The sequence below is a fragment of the Hesperophylax consimilis genome, chromosome 27 (genome assembly GCF_061612785.1).
Source record: "Hesperophylax consimilis isolate HC1 chromosome 27, BYU_Hcon_1.0, whole genome shotgun sequence".
NCBI lineage: Eukaryota > Metazoa > Arthropoda > Insecta > Trichoptera > Limnephilidae > Hesperophylax > Hesperophylax consimilis.
In genome coordinates, this window is record NC_142862.1 from 28,209,058 (window position 1) to 28,226,618 (window position 17,561).

At 39.2% G+C, this 17,561-nt stretch overlaps 1 protein-coding gene across 1 annotated transcript; it reads left to right on the plus strand.

The window, feature by feature from the left end:
- The first annotated feature begins 1,477 nt into the window (after nt 1–1,477).
- LOC149410890 (uncharacterized) lies at nt 1,478–16,004 on the plus strand. The gene is made up of 10 exons (XM_089647900.1): nt 1,478–1,502; nt 2,941–3,081; nt 6,219–6,413; nt 7,313–7,320; nt 10,300–10,396; nt 11,532–11,673; nt 12,279–12,472; nt 13,688–13,829; nt 15,224–15,420; nt 15,895–16,004. Exons 1-10 carry the CDS (start codon nt 1,478–1,480, stop codon nt 16,002–16,004), a joined length of 1,251 nt encoding a protein of 416 aa, XP_089504026.1.
- The last annotated feature ends 1,557 nt before the right edge of the window (nt 16,005–17,561 follow it).

Here is a 17,561-nt window from a genome sequence, read left to right on the forward strand (position 1 = left end):
TGGACCCCTGGGGTACGCCTGATGTTACAATTATGGGAGGTGATTCGTACCCATTAATAAGTACTAATTGTGTACTATTTTCTAGGTATGTTAAGCCATCTAAAAAGATCACCGTGAATACCTATTCGATCAAGCTTCTGTAGTAGAATAGAATGGTTAACTTTATTAAATGCCATTTGAAAATCTGTGTAAATGGCATCTACTTGAGTTCTTTCATTGAAAGCATTACACACATAATCACAAAAGTCAAGAAGATTTGAATTTGTAGATCTGTTGGGAACAAACCCATGTTGATTGATGCATAATTGCGGTTCAAAGTGTGAAAATACAGAAATATATATTATAGATTCAAAGACTTTCGCAAAACAAGATAAAATGCTGATTGGTCGGTAGTTTTTCACAAAAGATTTATCACCAGATTTATGTATTGGAACAATATGTGCATTTTTCCACAAGTCTGGGAAAGTTCCTGAAGATAATGATTCATTATATATTAAAAGAAGTGGGTTAATCAACGCGCTGGAACAACATCTTACAAACAAGGGAGGTATTTTATCAGGTCCTGGGCCTTTAGATGTATCGATTTTTTCTAAACAAGATTTAATGGTTTCATTACTAACATTGATTTTTCCAAGATTAAATTGGTTGTTTTGTGAAACTTTTGGCATGGCAGTACATAACAAGGGATTAGATTGAGTATAAACGGATGCGAAATAATTAGAGAAAAGATTGGCAACGTGTTGTCCATTATCTGCAGATATAGAATCCAGGTGCATTAATTTAGGAATGCAATTGGTAGTACGCAACGATTTTGAGTATGCCCAGAAAGCTTTTACATTTACTTTTATGCCTTGTTCAACAGAATTTATATATGATAAATAGCATTCTTTTTGCATTTTTTTCGATCTTTTTCTTAGAATACCAAACTCAGCATAGTCTAGTGGGTTTTTTATATTTATTGGCCCGCAGTCTTACTTTATTTTTCTCTTTGAGGAGCTTAATAAGAGACTGACTAAACCATTTGGGGTAGTGAATTCTTATTTGTGTTTTTTTTTTCGGGATATGTTTATGAATAATATCCCACAAAGTATCGTAGAATAATTGTACCTTATTGTTGACATTCGAGTTACTGAAAAGTGAGATCCAATTAACATTTGACAGATCTAGACGACAAGCTTCATAATTTCCTTTCTTAAAATTGTATTTAATAGGGCAATGATTATCTTTTAAGTATTTCAGTTTTTCAAATTTTAAAATTATTTCGAAAGGGGGATGATGATTGTCGACTTTTGATAACCCTGTTGTTCTAGACAGATTAATATTAGTTTCATCACAAAAAAGTAGGTCAAGAATATTAGAATTTCCATTAAGAATATAATTGAATTGGTGAAGGTTACACATTGTGGCCAATTTGACAACACAGTGAGCTTTATGACTAGTGTAGTTGGACGGAGCTAGTGTTTTGTTGCTATATGCTATGTCAGGTGTCCATTTAATCTCAGGTAAATTAAAGTCGCCGATAATTATAAATTTAGATTTCGGATTACTATGTTGTAGATAAATATCCTGAATATTCTTGATTCTATTACAGTAATCATCAACAGATAAATTGGGAGAAATATATAATACACAAATGTAGATAAATGAGTTAGAATATTCGTACGGTTTTATCGATAACCATAAATCTTCTCCATCACTTTCCCAAGATGATTTGCGTGTTGTTATTAATTTTTTATCGACTGCTGCTAAAACTCCACCGCCTTCTCTGGATGCTGAACTAGTGGATTCGCAATCTCTTCGAAAAACTAGGTAACGCTCGTCAAACAATTCATTACTAAATATTGATGAATTTAACCATGTTTCAGTGAAGCAGATTATATCGTAATTGTTGATTGAAATTTCATTTTTTATGTCATTTGTTTTAGTTTTGACTCCTCTAACGTTTTGATAAAAAAATTTCAGTTCCATTTTGTTTTGTTAAGATTTTGATAGATTATACATTCTACAGATAAATTAAATTGGGAAATTTAGGTGAGAGAAACCAAGGAGTCATGATCGCGGATCAACAGTACGTGAGCAGAGTTTTCATTTTTTCGTACAAAGATCCGTCCATTTCGGATCCATACGAATTTATGATGTGTTTCTTTGGCTTTCATCCTAGTAGCTGCATACAGGGCCTTATTTGCGGGAGAGAGATGTTCACTGACGTAAATTGGTGATTTCGTGCCATCGATGCCTATGTGTGTAGAATTTAGTTTGTTCGTCTTGTTTTTTTTATTGAAGTTGGCAACTGCAGCCAGCACTTCATTCTTTACCCTCACGCTTGGAAGCTTCACTATTATTGACTTGGGTCGGCTGGATTCAGGATGGACCTTGGGGACCCGATGTAAGTGAAGTATTTCAGATTCAGCAATGGGACGGGAAATTACGCTTCCAAGTTGTTTGATGATGAATACTAAGTTCTCAGATCTATTTTCACGAAAACACTGAATCTCTACATTGGTTTCTCTGGCCATCTGTTCAATTTGGGATACGCGCGTGTTAAGATTACGCATTTCTGTGTGAAGCCTCGTATTTTCGGCCTGTAAGCTTTTGATGGTGGCTAGTGATTCCGAGAACATTTTTTTTAGGTCCTCGTATTCAGCGGAGATGAAGTTTACGGACTTTTTCAACTCCGGTAGAACATCGTGACAAAACATTGGTATTTTACTTGAAGTTTACCAGGGTACCTGTCAATTTATTTGTTGATGGCCTACAATCCGCTTTTTAACAGGAAAACGAATAATAATGATGGAGATTTTTAAATTAGCAATATTATTTACCAGAACGCTTTCTCCTTGTGACTTGTTCTGTAGTATCCCCAGTGCTTGGTGCGAATGGTGTAATGAGGGAGGAACAGTGAAAACTGTGGCGGTTGGTTGTACGAGTTGTATGTTTCAGGTATCTTCAGCCTGGACTCGGGAGACAGCTGCCTGGGCACGGACCGCCTGACGAGGGGCGTGTGCCTCACCCGGCCAGAGTGCGGGCGCCAGGGCGGCAAGGTGGTCGGCTACTGCGGAGTCTTCAGCACCTGCTGCGCTCGTGAGTACCACACACTTAGTCCCACACTCCAACTGCCCTAATGGACTCGGGAGACAGCTGCCTGGGCACGGACCGCCTGACGAGGGGCGTGTGCCTCACCCGGCCGGAGTGCGGGCGCCAGGGCGGCAAGGTGGTCGGCTACTGTGGAGTCTTCAGCACCTGCTGCGCTCGTGAGTACCACACACTTAGTCCCACACTCCAACTGCCCTAATGGACTCGGGAGACAGCTGCCTGGGCACGGACCGCCTGACGAGAGGCGTGTGCCTCACCCGGCCGGAGTGCGGGCGCCAGGGCGGCAAGGTGGTCGGCTACTGCGGAGTCTTCAGCACCTGCTGCGCTCGTGAGTACCACACACTTAGTCCCACACTCCAACTGCCCTAATGGACTCGGGAGACAGCTGCCTGGGCACGGACCGCCTGACGAGGGGCGTCTGCCTCACCCGGCTGGAGTGCGGGCGCCAGGGCGGCAAGGTGGTCGGCTACTGCGGAGTCTTCAGCACCTGCTGCGCTCGTGAGTACCACACACTTAGTCCCACACTCCAACTGCCCTAATGGACTCGGGAGACAGCTGCCTGGGCACGGACCGCCTGACGAGGGGCGTGTGCCTCACCCGGCCGGAGTGCGGGCGCCAGGGCGGCAAGGTGGTCGGCTACTGCGGAGTCTTCAGCACCTGCTGCGCTCGTGAGTACCACACACTTAGTCCCACACTCCAACTGCCCTAATGGACTCGGGAGACAGCTGCCTGGGCACGGACCGCCTGACGAGGGGCGTGTGCCTCACTCGGCCGGAGTGCGGGCGCCAGGGCGGCAAGGTGGTCGGCTACTGCAGAGTCTTTAGCACCTGCTGCGCTCGTGAGTACCACACACTTAGTCCCACACTCCAACTGCCCTAATGGACTCGGGAGACAGCTGCCTGGGCACGGACCGCCTGACGAGGGGCGTGTGCCTCACCCGGCCGGAGTGCGGGCGCCAGGGCGGCAAGGTGGTCGGCTACTGCGGAGTCTTCAGCACCTGCTGCGTTCGTGAGTACCACACACTTAGTCCCACACTCCAACTGCCCTAATGGACTCGGGAGACAGCTGCCTGGGCACGGACCGCCTGACGAGGGGCGTGTGCCTCACCCGGCCGGAGTGCGGGCGCCAGGGCGGCAAGGTGGTCGGCTACTGCGGAGTCTTCAGCACCTGCTGCGCTCGTGAGTACCACACACTTAGTCCCACACTCCAACTGCCCTAATGGACTCGGGAGACAGCTGCCTGGGCACGGACCGCCTGACGAGGGGCGTGTGCCTCACTCGGCCGGAGTGCGGGCGCCAGGGCGGCAAGGTGGTCGGCTACTGCAGAGTCTTTAGCACCTGCTGCGCTCGTGAGTACCACACACTTAGTCCCACACTCCAACTGCCCTAATGGACTCGGGAGACAGCTGCCTGGGCACGGACCGCCTGACGAGGGGCGTGTGCCTCACTCGGCCGGAGTGCGGGCGCCAGGGCGGCAAGGTGGTCGGCTACTGGAGAGTCTTTAGCACCTGCTGCGCTCGTGAGTACCACACACTTAGTCCCACACTCCAACTGCCCTAATGGACTCGGGCGACAGCTGCCTGGGCACGGACCGCCTGACGAGGGGCGTGTGCCTCACCCGGCCAGAGTGCGGGCGCCAGGGCGGCAAGGTGGTCGGCTACTGCGGAGTGTTCAGCACCTGCTGCGCTCGTGAGTACCACACACTTAGTCCCACACTCCAACTGCCCTGATGAACCACGCTTCCAGATTTAACACTCAAAACTCAACACAATATTTGCACCCGCTACTCATCACACCAACAATATAAAATTCCTCCAACAAAAACAGCCTTCGCCCAGCGACAATTCTCTTATATAGCGCCTAAAATGTTCAACTTACTGAGTATTGATATTATTAAGACATCGAAAACTGATGATCTTTATGCCATTAGTGTACAGAACTGATTATTTGCTCAGGGAAGGAAATATTATAAAGAATGCCTTACAACTTAAAACTGTTCTTATTTTTTGAGTAAAAAATTTTATCTCTTAATTAACTTTCAACAAAAACTTTATATTACGCTGATGCGATTATTCTTATTTTTATTTCTATTATCCCTAGCATTATCTTTTATTTTCATTTGTATCCTACCTTATTTTTATTTTTATCTTTATGTTTACAAGATTCATCTACTCCAATTCCTTTCCTGTATGTGATCATGTACATAATATTATATATTACGAATTGGTTATTTATGGAGGGAAAGAACTATTTTAAAGAATACCTGACATCATTAAATTAAGTTCATTTGCTTTATTATTCTTTTTTTCATTTCAATTCTGTTTAAAATTCCTTTTTAAAATAATTGATTAATTTATCTTTATTTTCATCTCTTTCTTATTTTCAGTTAAACCTATTTAACCTATACCTATTTTACAACTGAATGAATCATGTATTACATTTATACACAAATTTCGACTACCATAATACGGACATGTGTCTAGTGTGGTAGTCGAAAAGCATGTAAAAAAAACCTGTATCCATATATATTTTTATGAATAAAGAAAAAAAAAAGATGATGAAATTTGATCAAATTTAAAAATTGACTACACGAAATACTAAGGATTTCCAACGATTTAAAAAAACATTTAGCGTGCGTTCAGATACGGCGTGACACAGGACTTGATTTTATTTTTAAATTTGTTGATGGATTAAAAGACAGTCCTGATTTACTGGGCTTAATCACCTTCAACATGCCAACCAGAACTAACCGATCGAAACATCTTTTTAATTGCTACAATATCAGGACTGCGTCATTTATATATTCGCTTGAAATTATAGATATGGTCGACTGCACAGAATATAGTTACAAGAAGGCTATAATAACATATCTCAGTAATGATTACAATTGAGATTTGCATAATTCTATTCTTTTGCATGGGTTGTATATTATTTTAGTCTCAAATTTTAATTCATGATTACTGTTTCACTAAATTATTATAGTTCAATCAAAGTTTTTGTAAATCACATGTTTGTAAAAGCCCGTATGGGCGTATAACATAAATATATTGTAATCCTACTTCCTACTAATCCTACAGTTACTTACCAATTACTTACTAGTTACTTACCCGTTACCCGTACTTCCAGTGGAGACGTGTGACATCGTGACCAGGGCGAAGGACGGCACCTTCTCCAATCCGCCCCTGACCAGCAAGTCCACTGGGCTGGAGTGCTCCTACAACGTGGAGATCAACAACCCTCGCGTCTGTCAGATCAGGATCGACTATGATATCCTTACTCTGTCACAGCCTACCCTCGTAAGTAGATCATATAACATTAACCGTTCAGAATCGATGCTCTGTGGCTTGAACTGTTTCAGTGAAGAGATTTGAATAGTCAGTTACTTCAAATCCAAAGGTCGTTGGTTCAAATCCTTTTTCTTTATGTGAATACCGCACTAGAGTTACAACTCATTCCAACCATCTGGAACCATTGAGACTATGGCATCCGGGGGAATGTTGAGAGGCTGAAGGTAGTTGGGTGGGAAGTAGTATAATATTAGAAACACTAGATCTCAGGGTCAAAAACATATCCAACTAGCACAAATACGACATTTGGGCAAAACAGCTTCCTATACTACGGTTCTAAACTCTACACCAAAATCCCCTCTCATTCAAAACTCACAACAATATTATAACATAAACATCTTGATAAAAAGCTGAATATAAAACACAGGGAGAGCAGAAATACAACATATATATACACGGTGTCCGGAAACTCGTAGTACAAGCGGGAAACTGGAGAATCTACACCACATGGGGAACCCAAATAAACATAAAGTTTTTTGATTTGAGCATTTTCACAAAAAAAAAATATATATATATTTTTCGGCTATTTTAGGGTTAAAGTTTTTTCTGGTGTTTAGGGTTGAACAACAGATGTTTTAACCCTGCAGAGCAGAAATATTTTATGATTACACCGGATTAAATGAAGGGTGATTTCAAAATAATGCTTCAAATCCGAGTTCCTTCATTTGTTTTACTTTCAAATAGTTTTAATTAGTTGGGTACTTTGATCTTCAGTAATAATTTATAAAAATTTGATTAAAAAAAAAAAAAAAAATCAACTTCTAACTCGATTTACTCGATAACGAAAGCTCAAATCAAAAAAAAATATACTACAAAATCGACTCCAAATGTGATGTAGATTCACCAGTTTCCCGCTTGTACTACAAGTTTCAGGACACCCTGTATATATATACTGACACCAAATACAGACTGAAACCGAAAGCACTCAACTGCGATAAAAACACTACTAACTGTTAATCATATGTAAATTAAATCATTAGCACGGGAGATCTCAGTGAGGATATGATTTTAACATTTATTATTATGATAATGTATCACAGGATTCCGGTACTGCCGGCACTACAGTTAACAGGAATTCTAAGAAAGTGAAGAACGGCGACCAGAATAAGGAACAAATCGATCATGGCCATGGTCCTCATGAAGACGGAGTCCTGGAGGAAGAGATACAATGGGACCAGGTGAGTTAGCCAAACTAGATTTAAAACGACGAATGAAAACCGTTTATAACACGAAATTTTACAAACATGCGATTTATGTGAAATTTGAGGGTTTTGTTTGTAGAAATCCATTTTGTATAAAACTGTACACGCATCAAATCATCTTTTGGACAAAATGAGTACGTATTTATTAAGAGGAAGCTACAAGTCAAAAATGTGTATATTTTTGGTATGCCTTGTATTGTCACGAATATATGTATGAATTAAAATCGCTTGACAAACGTCTAGAAACGCTCGATTTCAAGCACAATAATGGTTTTTATTTATTTTGTAAACAATTTTATAAGAAAGCAAAAAAGCTAATCAAGGAAAACTGTCACAAATAATCTTAGCTATAATATTGTATTTTTGTAAGTTGCTTCTTTTATGCGTTCATACATTTCTAATGAAAAGAAAAACTTTTTAGTAGTTTACATTTGTATTTTTTAATGTGTATATAATTTTTTTATTTGTATTCTACTCAAAGGAAACGATAGGAAAACCTTCAATTTATCAAAAGTATATTTTTTGGTTTCATAATGTAAGCCGATTCGTTATGAAGATTATTCGAAAATAGTGATTTAGCATTAATCTTCGCCAAGTGTGTGGTAATTTAATTAATTTTAGTGGTGATAGTTTAATTTTGTCAGAACTTCATAAAATATTGGATAAAATAAGGTTAAAAATTACTTAAAAAAAATAATTTTAATAACTGACAAAATTATATTAAATTGTCAATTGTTTTTCAGAGTGGCCCCCGGAAATCACGAGCTGCTAATCTCTTCGTAAGTTTTATATATTTATTTATTAACGCCCTTTTACATGCGAATAGTATTTATACATTAAACATAGTTAATATTTACTCATAGTTATTACACATAACTGAACTGCCCCAGTAACAACTTTTTATATTATATTGAAGATGTCCACTGATTCGGTATAATTATTTTCCCCCTATGAGCAGGGAGGAATACATATGGCAGTAAAGTCCCAGAATTTCTGCACTGACATAAATCCCGACTACTATTTATTATTTATTTATTTATTTATTGGATGATTTATATAGCGCCGCTTTTGTGAGATATCACCTCAGGGGCGCTTAACAGTTAATGCAGATATTACAAAAAAAATATAAATATTACAAATTGAAATTAAAATTAAGTTAAATAAAATGAAGTACAGAAACAGGTGACACGAAGATGGAGAATCTGCTGCAAGAATCCTATGTGGTGAGGAAACTGGACCAGCTGCTGCAGCAAGAAAGTGCACCGCGTTCACCAACAGTGCCAGCACGAGGTTCGTCATCCATCCAGGTATGTGTCTGCTGCTAATAGAGCGCTGACACAATGTCCTCTCATGGATTCCAGACCTTGGCAGCAACGCTGTGACATTCGACGAAGGTAGAGGATGGAGACTCTGCAGCAAGAATCCTTGGTGGTGAGGAAACTGGACCAGCTGCTGCAGCGAAAGAGTACACCGTGCCCACCAACAGTGCCAGAACGAGGTTCGTCATCCGTCCAGGTATGTGTCTGCTGCTAATAGAGCGCTGACACAATGTCCTCTCATGGATTCCAGACCTTGGCAGCACCGCTGTGACATTCGACGAAGGTAGAGGATGGAGACTCTGCAGCAAGAATCCTTGGTGGTGAGGAAACTGGACCAGCTGCTGCAGCGAAAGAGTACACCGTGCCCACCAACAGTGCCAGCACGAGGTTCGTCATCCGTCCAGGTATGTGTCTGCTGCTAATAGAGCGCTGACACAATATCCTCACATAGATAACAAACCTTAGCCGCACATCTGTGACGTTCGGCAAGTCCATCTCCTTGTACACTTGTTCCTGGTGATTATGTTAGTGGTGCATTGTCATAATAAATTACCCTGGGCACTTGTTAGGGCTTCCAAGAATTCCATTGAAAACATCTGGCGTACCTACAGTTACCGATTCTCGTCCCAAGTTCAACTTCATCGAATTTAGAATATTTTTTAGCACAATTTTTGATTATTCATTTTTAACACACTGCACTCTAATCACATTACTATAAAGTTCTGATTACTAATTGGTAAGTTAATTTTAAATGTTGATTGACTGATTTTTAAAATAATTTCAAAGGGATGTTGCCTCGTTTCCCTTGAAAATACTAAAAAAACACAAAGCGGTTGGAAGACGGCATGACGCGTCCAGCTGCCACAAAGGGCGCTAACTAACTAGTATTACGTGGTGGAATCCGAAAGCTTTTCAATTCAAGCAATTCTGGGCTATCAAATGGAATTTTGAGTCAGTGAAAATCCATCTGTCTGAAAATTTCAGCATTTTCATATTATCAATTTATTGGACTAATTTTGGTTGTGACTCTGTTTCTAACATGAATTCTAGAACTATTGCTTTGAATTAGTGCCATTTTCAATATTAAAAGTATTTGTTTGGAGAATTGCGAAAAAGTACCTGCATATGGTAAAATATTGGGAACACAAAATTATTTTATTTGCATTTTTTAAATTGGAAATGATTTTATTATAAATGAATTAATAACATTAATAATAAACGTCAAAACTGGAACCTGTCAACAGGAACAAAATATTCACTATCGCTGAGGCGGCAGCAGACCGGCTCCCGCTGACTCAGCACACTCCACAAGAACCAATTGTAAAATGTCTATTTTCAGGGATATTCCTGTCGAGATGACGTCCTTGAAGTAACTAACCTGCAAGCCTTCAGTGAAGTCATTCCTCCTATTTGCGGAGAAAACAGTGGACAACACGGTAAATATTATACATCTAAAGACACCGCTGTGCTTTACGCCGACAACAATCGTTCTGATTGGTTATTTTTAGATTTTATTGATACAAATGATAGCGAGAAACCAGTCTAGAAGAAAAAGAAGAATATAAAATTCGTATTTTAATTTATGTATGTAATAAACTTTAGCCTAAACTTTTTTCAACTGGGCCAGATTTTTTCTGATAAATGTGGGTCCATGGATACACCTTTTTATCAACTAGAAATTTAGAATTTTCAAAAAAATATCTTTTGGGAACACCCCAATACACAAGTCTAGGTGCGTCGTATCTAACAATGGATGACTTTCAACTGCCTTACGTTGGGCGCCAGATTACTGATTAGAATAATTCTAATAGTGTTATTATCTTAGTGACTGTAATGTTAGGATCGCTGTAAATGGAAATAGTGCCCTGTGTTATTTTCAAAAACAACCGTTTTCAAACAGCGGCAGCGGGTATTTATCTGCTAGTCATAAATATATTATTTTTTAATGTAATGTAAAAAAATGAGTAAAATTCATACACTTTTACAAAATATTATATTTAAAGGTAAAATTGGTCATGTATACCTTCTCAAAGAAGAGGAGCTCCTGTGCCTGATAATAAAATTAAATTTACTATTACTATTTGAACCCACGACCTTCGGCGACCAATAATACGGATCAATTCAGTAGGGAGATTAATATATTTTTTATGGCTTGTTAAATATGACGGTTTTGCAATTAGGTTGTTTTCCTCTCCAACCTAGAATATTGTAGATAAGCAAAGAGTGAATAAGGACCTGGCACACATTTTTGTTTATTTTCACATAAAAATATTTCTTAATTTAACAAATAAATTTCCTTATTCCCTTTAATATATCTGTAATGTGATATTCCATTTTAGGTTTTGCTCATTGATTATAACATATTTAATTTAGGAAGAAGAGTTGATTTTATTACAATACCTATTACTATTTAATGATACAATATCTATAACACATTTTCGGCTTTCTGTGGTGGTAGTAGGAGATTTTCAAACATTGTTGGGTTATTCGTAACCCGGGAATTTTTGTCTTTCTTTTTAAAAAAATTAAAAAAAATTAAAAACTTTGAATTGGTATGTAATGTCCTTCCAGTTTACCTGCGAGTGAACGCCTCTCTAAACAGCCGCGCCCTCCGCATCAACCTGAAGATCGCCGACAGGACCACAAGGACTGACCTCTCCATCCCTACCTGGAGGATTAGGATCACGCAGCTGGAGTGCTACAACACCAGAGGGTAAATTCTATTGTCATACATTACTACAATATTGGGGTAGTGAAGAGACACCGAACAATCATTCAAACGTTTTATATACCTACTTCATACTGCTACATGACTCAATTATTTATCTAAGACGCGATCATTGATTCCGATTCAGCATTGAGAAAAAAAAAGTTGTTATGTTATGACTATGACTAATTACCTTTAATTTAATTTTACTAATTACTTATGAACTAATTAACTCCTTTTTTAGTATCGAAAAATGCGTTCGGACTGCCATTGTATGGTTAACTTAATATTTCAATTTATTATTATTTTTAACTTTTACCAAAAGCCGTCTGACGCTTAAGAATGTCAATTCATAGAGAGATGCGCCAGCGTTATCAGTAAATATCAATTCTGGTTTATTGCATTATCAACATCGGTTTGGAAATCAATCATCGCGACCAAATTCTACCACTAGAGGAGAAGCATCGGAAAATCATCGATGCGTTACGTTGGACTGATCTGGTATCACAGGCACCAAAACGTTGATGTCCGCGGCTTTTCATGCGGCATAGGACCGCTGACTATAGAATATCTGTTTATTATGAAATTTTCAATGATCACCATTATTCCAGGTTGCAAACCAGGCCGTCGTACTTGGAGTTGATCACAAACAACTACCCCGTGAAACCCTTCCTAGGGTACGTGTCGCAGATCGACGGCAAGAACGCGGAGAACGTCGGGGACGAGGGCGAGCTGGAACCGGAGATCAAGAACGCCCGGCAGAAGAGGGAGATTGGCACTGCGGCAAATGACGAATATCTGATTGGTAAGTTGCAAGAAAAAATACATGTAGGTTTAGCAAAATGCAAGTAAAAGAAGTGCACAGACCAAAGTCTCCTGCCAAAGAACGTGAATGTTAAGTATACTACTAGCGTCCGTTGATAGCTTGCCACGCTTCAAAAGACTCCCTCACGACACTTCATTTCGAATGAACGCTTTGGATCAGTCTTTTGTTTTTACTCGAACAGCAAGTAAGTGGAATTATGGTAAGATTGGACTTCATGTCGTTTAACTTCAGTTAAATGAAAGTCACATCAATGTATCATGTATCTGTGACCATATTACCGGATTGATGGCATAAAATAAGTAATTAAGTACAATGTACGTTTGTAGTTACAGCGTAATCAATAAGTTCTAGGTTTTACCTTTAAAGATAGTTTCATACATAACGATCATTGAGGTTAACAATAATTTAAATAATTATAAGAAAATAAGAGTGTTATAACTACATCAAAAATTATAGTTATATCGTTGATGAACAAAGAAAACAATACTGGTCCCAAATGTGACCCCTGTGGAATGTTGGTGAAGATTTCAAACAGGCGTGAAAAGTGTTAACTAAAATTTTTCATCTGTGTAGGCAATTTTTAACCATCTTAAAATATTTCCGGCTATTCCTTGGTTATTCCGGGTTCTTAATTTATGTATGAGAATTTTATTTTGAGCGTGAGGCTTTGTCGAAAGCTTTACAAAAGTCTGTGCACACTCCGCATGTTTTAAGACGTTTGCGCATTGCTATAACTAACTAACCATCACAACGTTTTTCCGCAGGAATAAGCAGAGCAGAGAGGATGGACCGCCAAACAACTCGGTCTCGGCTCCACACTCCTTGCTTCATTCACATACATACATCGTCTCATACATACTCTTCTGTTATTCTGGCTTTCGACATGCCCCGACTAAAGTATATTGTTCGCTTGAACGTTTCATGTCTTCCTCGGGCGTCTTTGACTTCTTGTACCATTCACATTCGAATCACATATTATCCTGTTTTCCATTATATATGTCACTGTTTCAAAAATATTATGATCAAGTGAACCGTTATGTTGCATTGCTGTTAAACGAAAAATTGAAATAACTGTAGAAAATCTACACATTTGAACACCCTTCAACAGTGACTGCTTACTTACTTATTAAAAAGATAAGACCCGACTAAAGCGTGGCAGGTCTTCAACAAATCCAACTCTTGTTTTTCTTCTAGCTCCTCCTGGCTGCTTGCAGTACTACCCCGATAGGGCCGGCACCTTTGAGTCCTTCAACTACAACTCTGGTAAAGGGCCCTACCTGGCCAACCTACGCTACGCATCCTGCTTCAGAAGATCCGTCGACGTTTGTGGCATCAAGTAAGTGAACATAGTACCCTGGCTAAAACCATCTATTATATCTTGGGAATGAAAAATTACCGCACTTTAGAGACTTCCAGAGAAATTGCACTTTTCAAATATTTTTTTATCTTCTAATAAACGGATTTATATCTAACAATGAGATTCTGGCTGAAATAAATTTCTTCATATCGGAGTCTCACTCTCGAGGATGTCACCCACCATCATGTCATTTCTGTGGAGCTAGCAACGCCAATTTAATTATGAACTCACCTGTGGGGAGAGCCACTTCAAATGAAGTGGGACAAAATATCGATATGTTCAGTTGAGTGATATCGTCCCTCTGGAGATAGGACTGTAAAGAGTGCGGCGAATGCATTAAAAAAGCACTGAAAACATCTTGGTTATTTATTGAGGATGTGAGTATAGTAATACTTAATCTTAACTAATGAATCCTCAATTCGAGAGGTGGATATGGGTACCGCTGCCCCGGGAACCGTTTATAGGATAACCAACATCCCTGCCATAGGTCACTCCGAGTGGTTCGCTGCGTTTGGTGACTTGAGTATGGGTGATGAGGTGAGGTTTGTCTAGGTCTTAAAGCAGGATGTGTTTGCCCACCTACTGCGTGGCGGGTCGGAACTGGAGAGACTGGTTGAGGAAGACCCATCCCGAGGGATGGATTCATACGTCCGTCACTCCTGGATACATTGATCCCCGCAGAATACTTGCTATACCTCATACTTCTTCCCAGAACTTCGTTTCTGTGAACTTCCTCTTCTTCCGTTCTCTTAAAAGACTATCCAAGCAGCATCCCCAAAGATGACATAGGCCTTGAGAGAATATGTTTTTTCAGGACCCTCTGTATAGGTTTATGTAAAAAAATAACAAAAAATGCATGGAAAAAAGGTGGGTGCAGGGATGAAGACAAATTTGAAATCAAGATTGCGTTAATTGCGCTTTCAATTGAAATATTCTATCTTAACGTTTTCTAATTTCATTTATAAGGTTAGGTGAACAACACAAAAAACTATTTGTAAAACTTGAAACTCTAGACATTGTAAATATTTTGTAGTTACGCTTCAGCTGGGTTTCTTCAAGGCACATTTAAATCAAACGATTCTAATAAAATATCCTCCAATCGAATACTGCGAATACCAAAACAAAAAATATAAGTGAAATAAGATAACACACAGGATGAATTTGTTTTAAATGCAACAGGCACTCATAAGAGTGATCAAATAATATCACATCCGTCCGGAATGTTTGTATCCTTGGCTCTCCATGCAGCACAGAACCGAGAGGAGTGGATGAGCCTGGTTCACCGGGGAAATAAAAGTTGGGGCCATGAACCTCAGAAATGAGGCAACCACTAAATAAGAACCATTTGGCCAGTACTTTTTTATTCATTCCAGGTACACGCCCTCCTTCTTCCGGCTGACCAACGTGGCGACCGCTAATAACTTCCTAGACACGGACTGCGAGAAAAATCCCTACGTGATCAACAGCCAAGACAGCCAGGACTTCCTGTTCATCGCGGATGGGCAGACTGCGGACGGACGGCGCGGATCCAAGTGGTGTGGCAACAGCGCGGCCAATAGCATTGTTGCTTGTGAGTATTTAAACACATATTTTTCTTGTTGGGTTGTTGCCTCATTGTTGATTATAACCACGGCTCCACTTATTGCAGTCGAAGCCACAAACGCGGATACCTATGACACTTGATCAGTTTAACGCACTAATGATCTTTCTCTGCTTTATCTACCTTTCGCTTGAGACCATGAGCTTCTCCAGGTTAGTTTTCTGTTTGGAAATGGGTATAACTGCCAGCCCTGGAAACATTTATTGGATTACCAACACATCTACCATAAGTCACCCCTTGGGTGATTCGCTACGTTTGGTGACTTTTAATTGGTGGCGAAAGCGTCTGCCAACTGACGGGCCAGATCGGGAGAACCCAATAGAATGAGTATTATCATTTGAGGCTTAAAATTAAATAATGAAGCAGTTGTGATTGTGACCGTTCCAGAATTGTTAGTTATTTTGCGATTCGTTCATACTAATAATACTGTATTTTTTCTTTCAGCTTCCCCTCCTGGGCCTCTGTACGTATACTTCAACAGCGACAACTTCGCGAATACCCCGGCAAATGAAGTCGGCTACAGAATCAACTACAATGTCCTCAACAACTGCTGATATAATTCTTACGAATTGTCCCCAATGGCCAAAAGATTATTAATAGTCTGATTTTTAGTATTTTGTAATTGTTTCCCTATAATTACACTACTTTATGAAAATAAAAATAAAGGGGATACCTGTTTAGATCTCTGTGGTACACCAGTTTTAATATCAAGAAGAAATGTTTTTGCAGTTTTGCTTAAATATATAAATTGAATTGGTAAATGTTATGATGAGCATAAAGTTTCTCCGGAAATTCTGCATGCTAGATTAACTGTTTACCAGAATATTGCAAGACTTTTTCTTGGAGAGGTTACCCAGAAATAATGGTGACATTTATTCGATTTGCAAGATTAAAAATAAAATTAATTACATCCTGAATAATGCCATTTGAGTAAGTGTATATGTATGTATTTCTAAAAATATGCGAATTTAATATTATATTATTATGAAAATAAAATGTGTCAGATGAAGAAATGAATAAAATATTCAATTAAGTTTTACTTTCATTAATGAATCATATTTTCACCTCACGCCGCAAGCCGCAAGCCGGACTACGCATTGCATTTATTATTTATACTTCATAAACCTATTTACCTGCTGGTAATCAGCTGTCAACATTAAATAAAGAATATTTATTTTATTTGTATTTATTTATCACATTATACATTATAATATTTCAAATTATAACAGTATGCAAAACTGTACAATATCAACTCTATACGGTGAGAGCCAGTAGCTCGTGATGGGCAATGTGTAAGCAATATTTAAATAACTACAAGCTAAGCTCAACAGTTCTTGGCATCCGGTAATTGACGGCTACACCAAAGCTAAAGGCATAAAACCATTATCAATTTTACTGTAAAACCAGCTAGTAGACTAGTGGAGCTGGCAACACGGTATCGCACAGACGTACTAAAGCACACATCTCACCACTATCAATTACACATCTGCCCTGATGATGGACACTGTAACGTTGTCTGAAACGTTGGCTAAAGGAGTTAGCGCAACACGGCATAACACCCTAAAAAAATAACAAAAAATACCTTTGGCCGTGAAAATCTTAAATCATATTTTCCGTTTTCATATTTCAAAGTTTCTGTTAAATTATTTTTTTATAACAATATTGTACCGTCTCACTCCTAAACACAAGTAATGGTGCTGAGCCGTGGTCGTTCTTAGCATTGGGATGGCTATTGGGCCATTTTTTTTTTTTTTTGTATTAGGCAATTCACCCTAAAGAGAGTGCTATGTGCCGTTAAAGTTAAGGGAGATGGTTATAATTTTATGGGAAATCTATACGGGAATGGGAAATCTCAAATATTGAAGTCATTCAAGTCTATGAACTTGTATAGAACTGAGAAAATGCGAAAATTGTTGAGAGAAAGTAAATAAGGAATACTAAGGGGAGATTGGTGGGTGATTTTTATAAGTAAACGATAAATGTCTTTGAAAGATGAATGATTTTTACAATGAAAGAAAACGTGATCAAGAGTCTCATTTTCCATGCCGCACTGGCAGAGTGGACTATCTAGGACCCGGATTTTAAACAAATGGGATGCAATGGAGCAATGA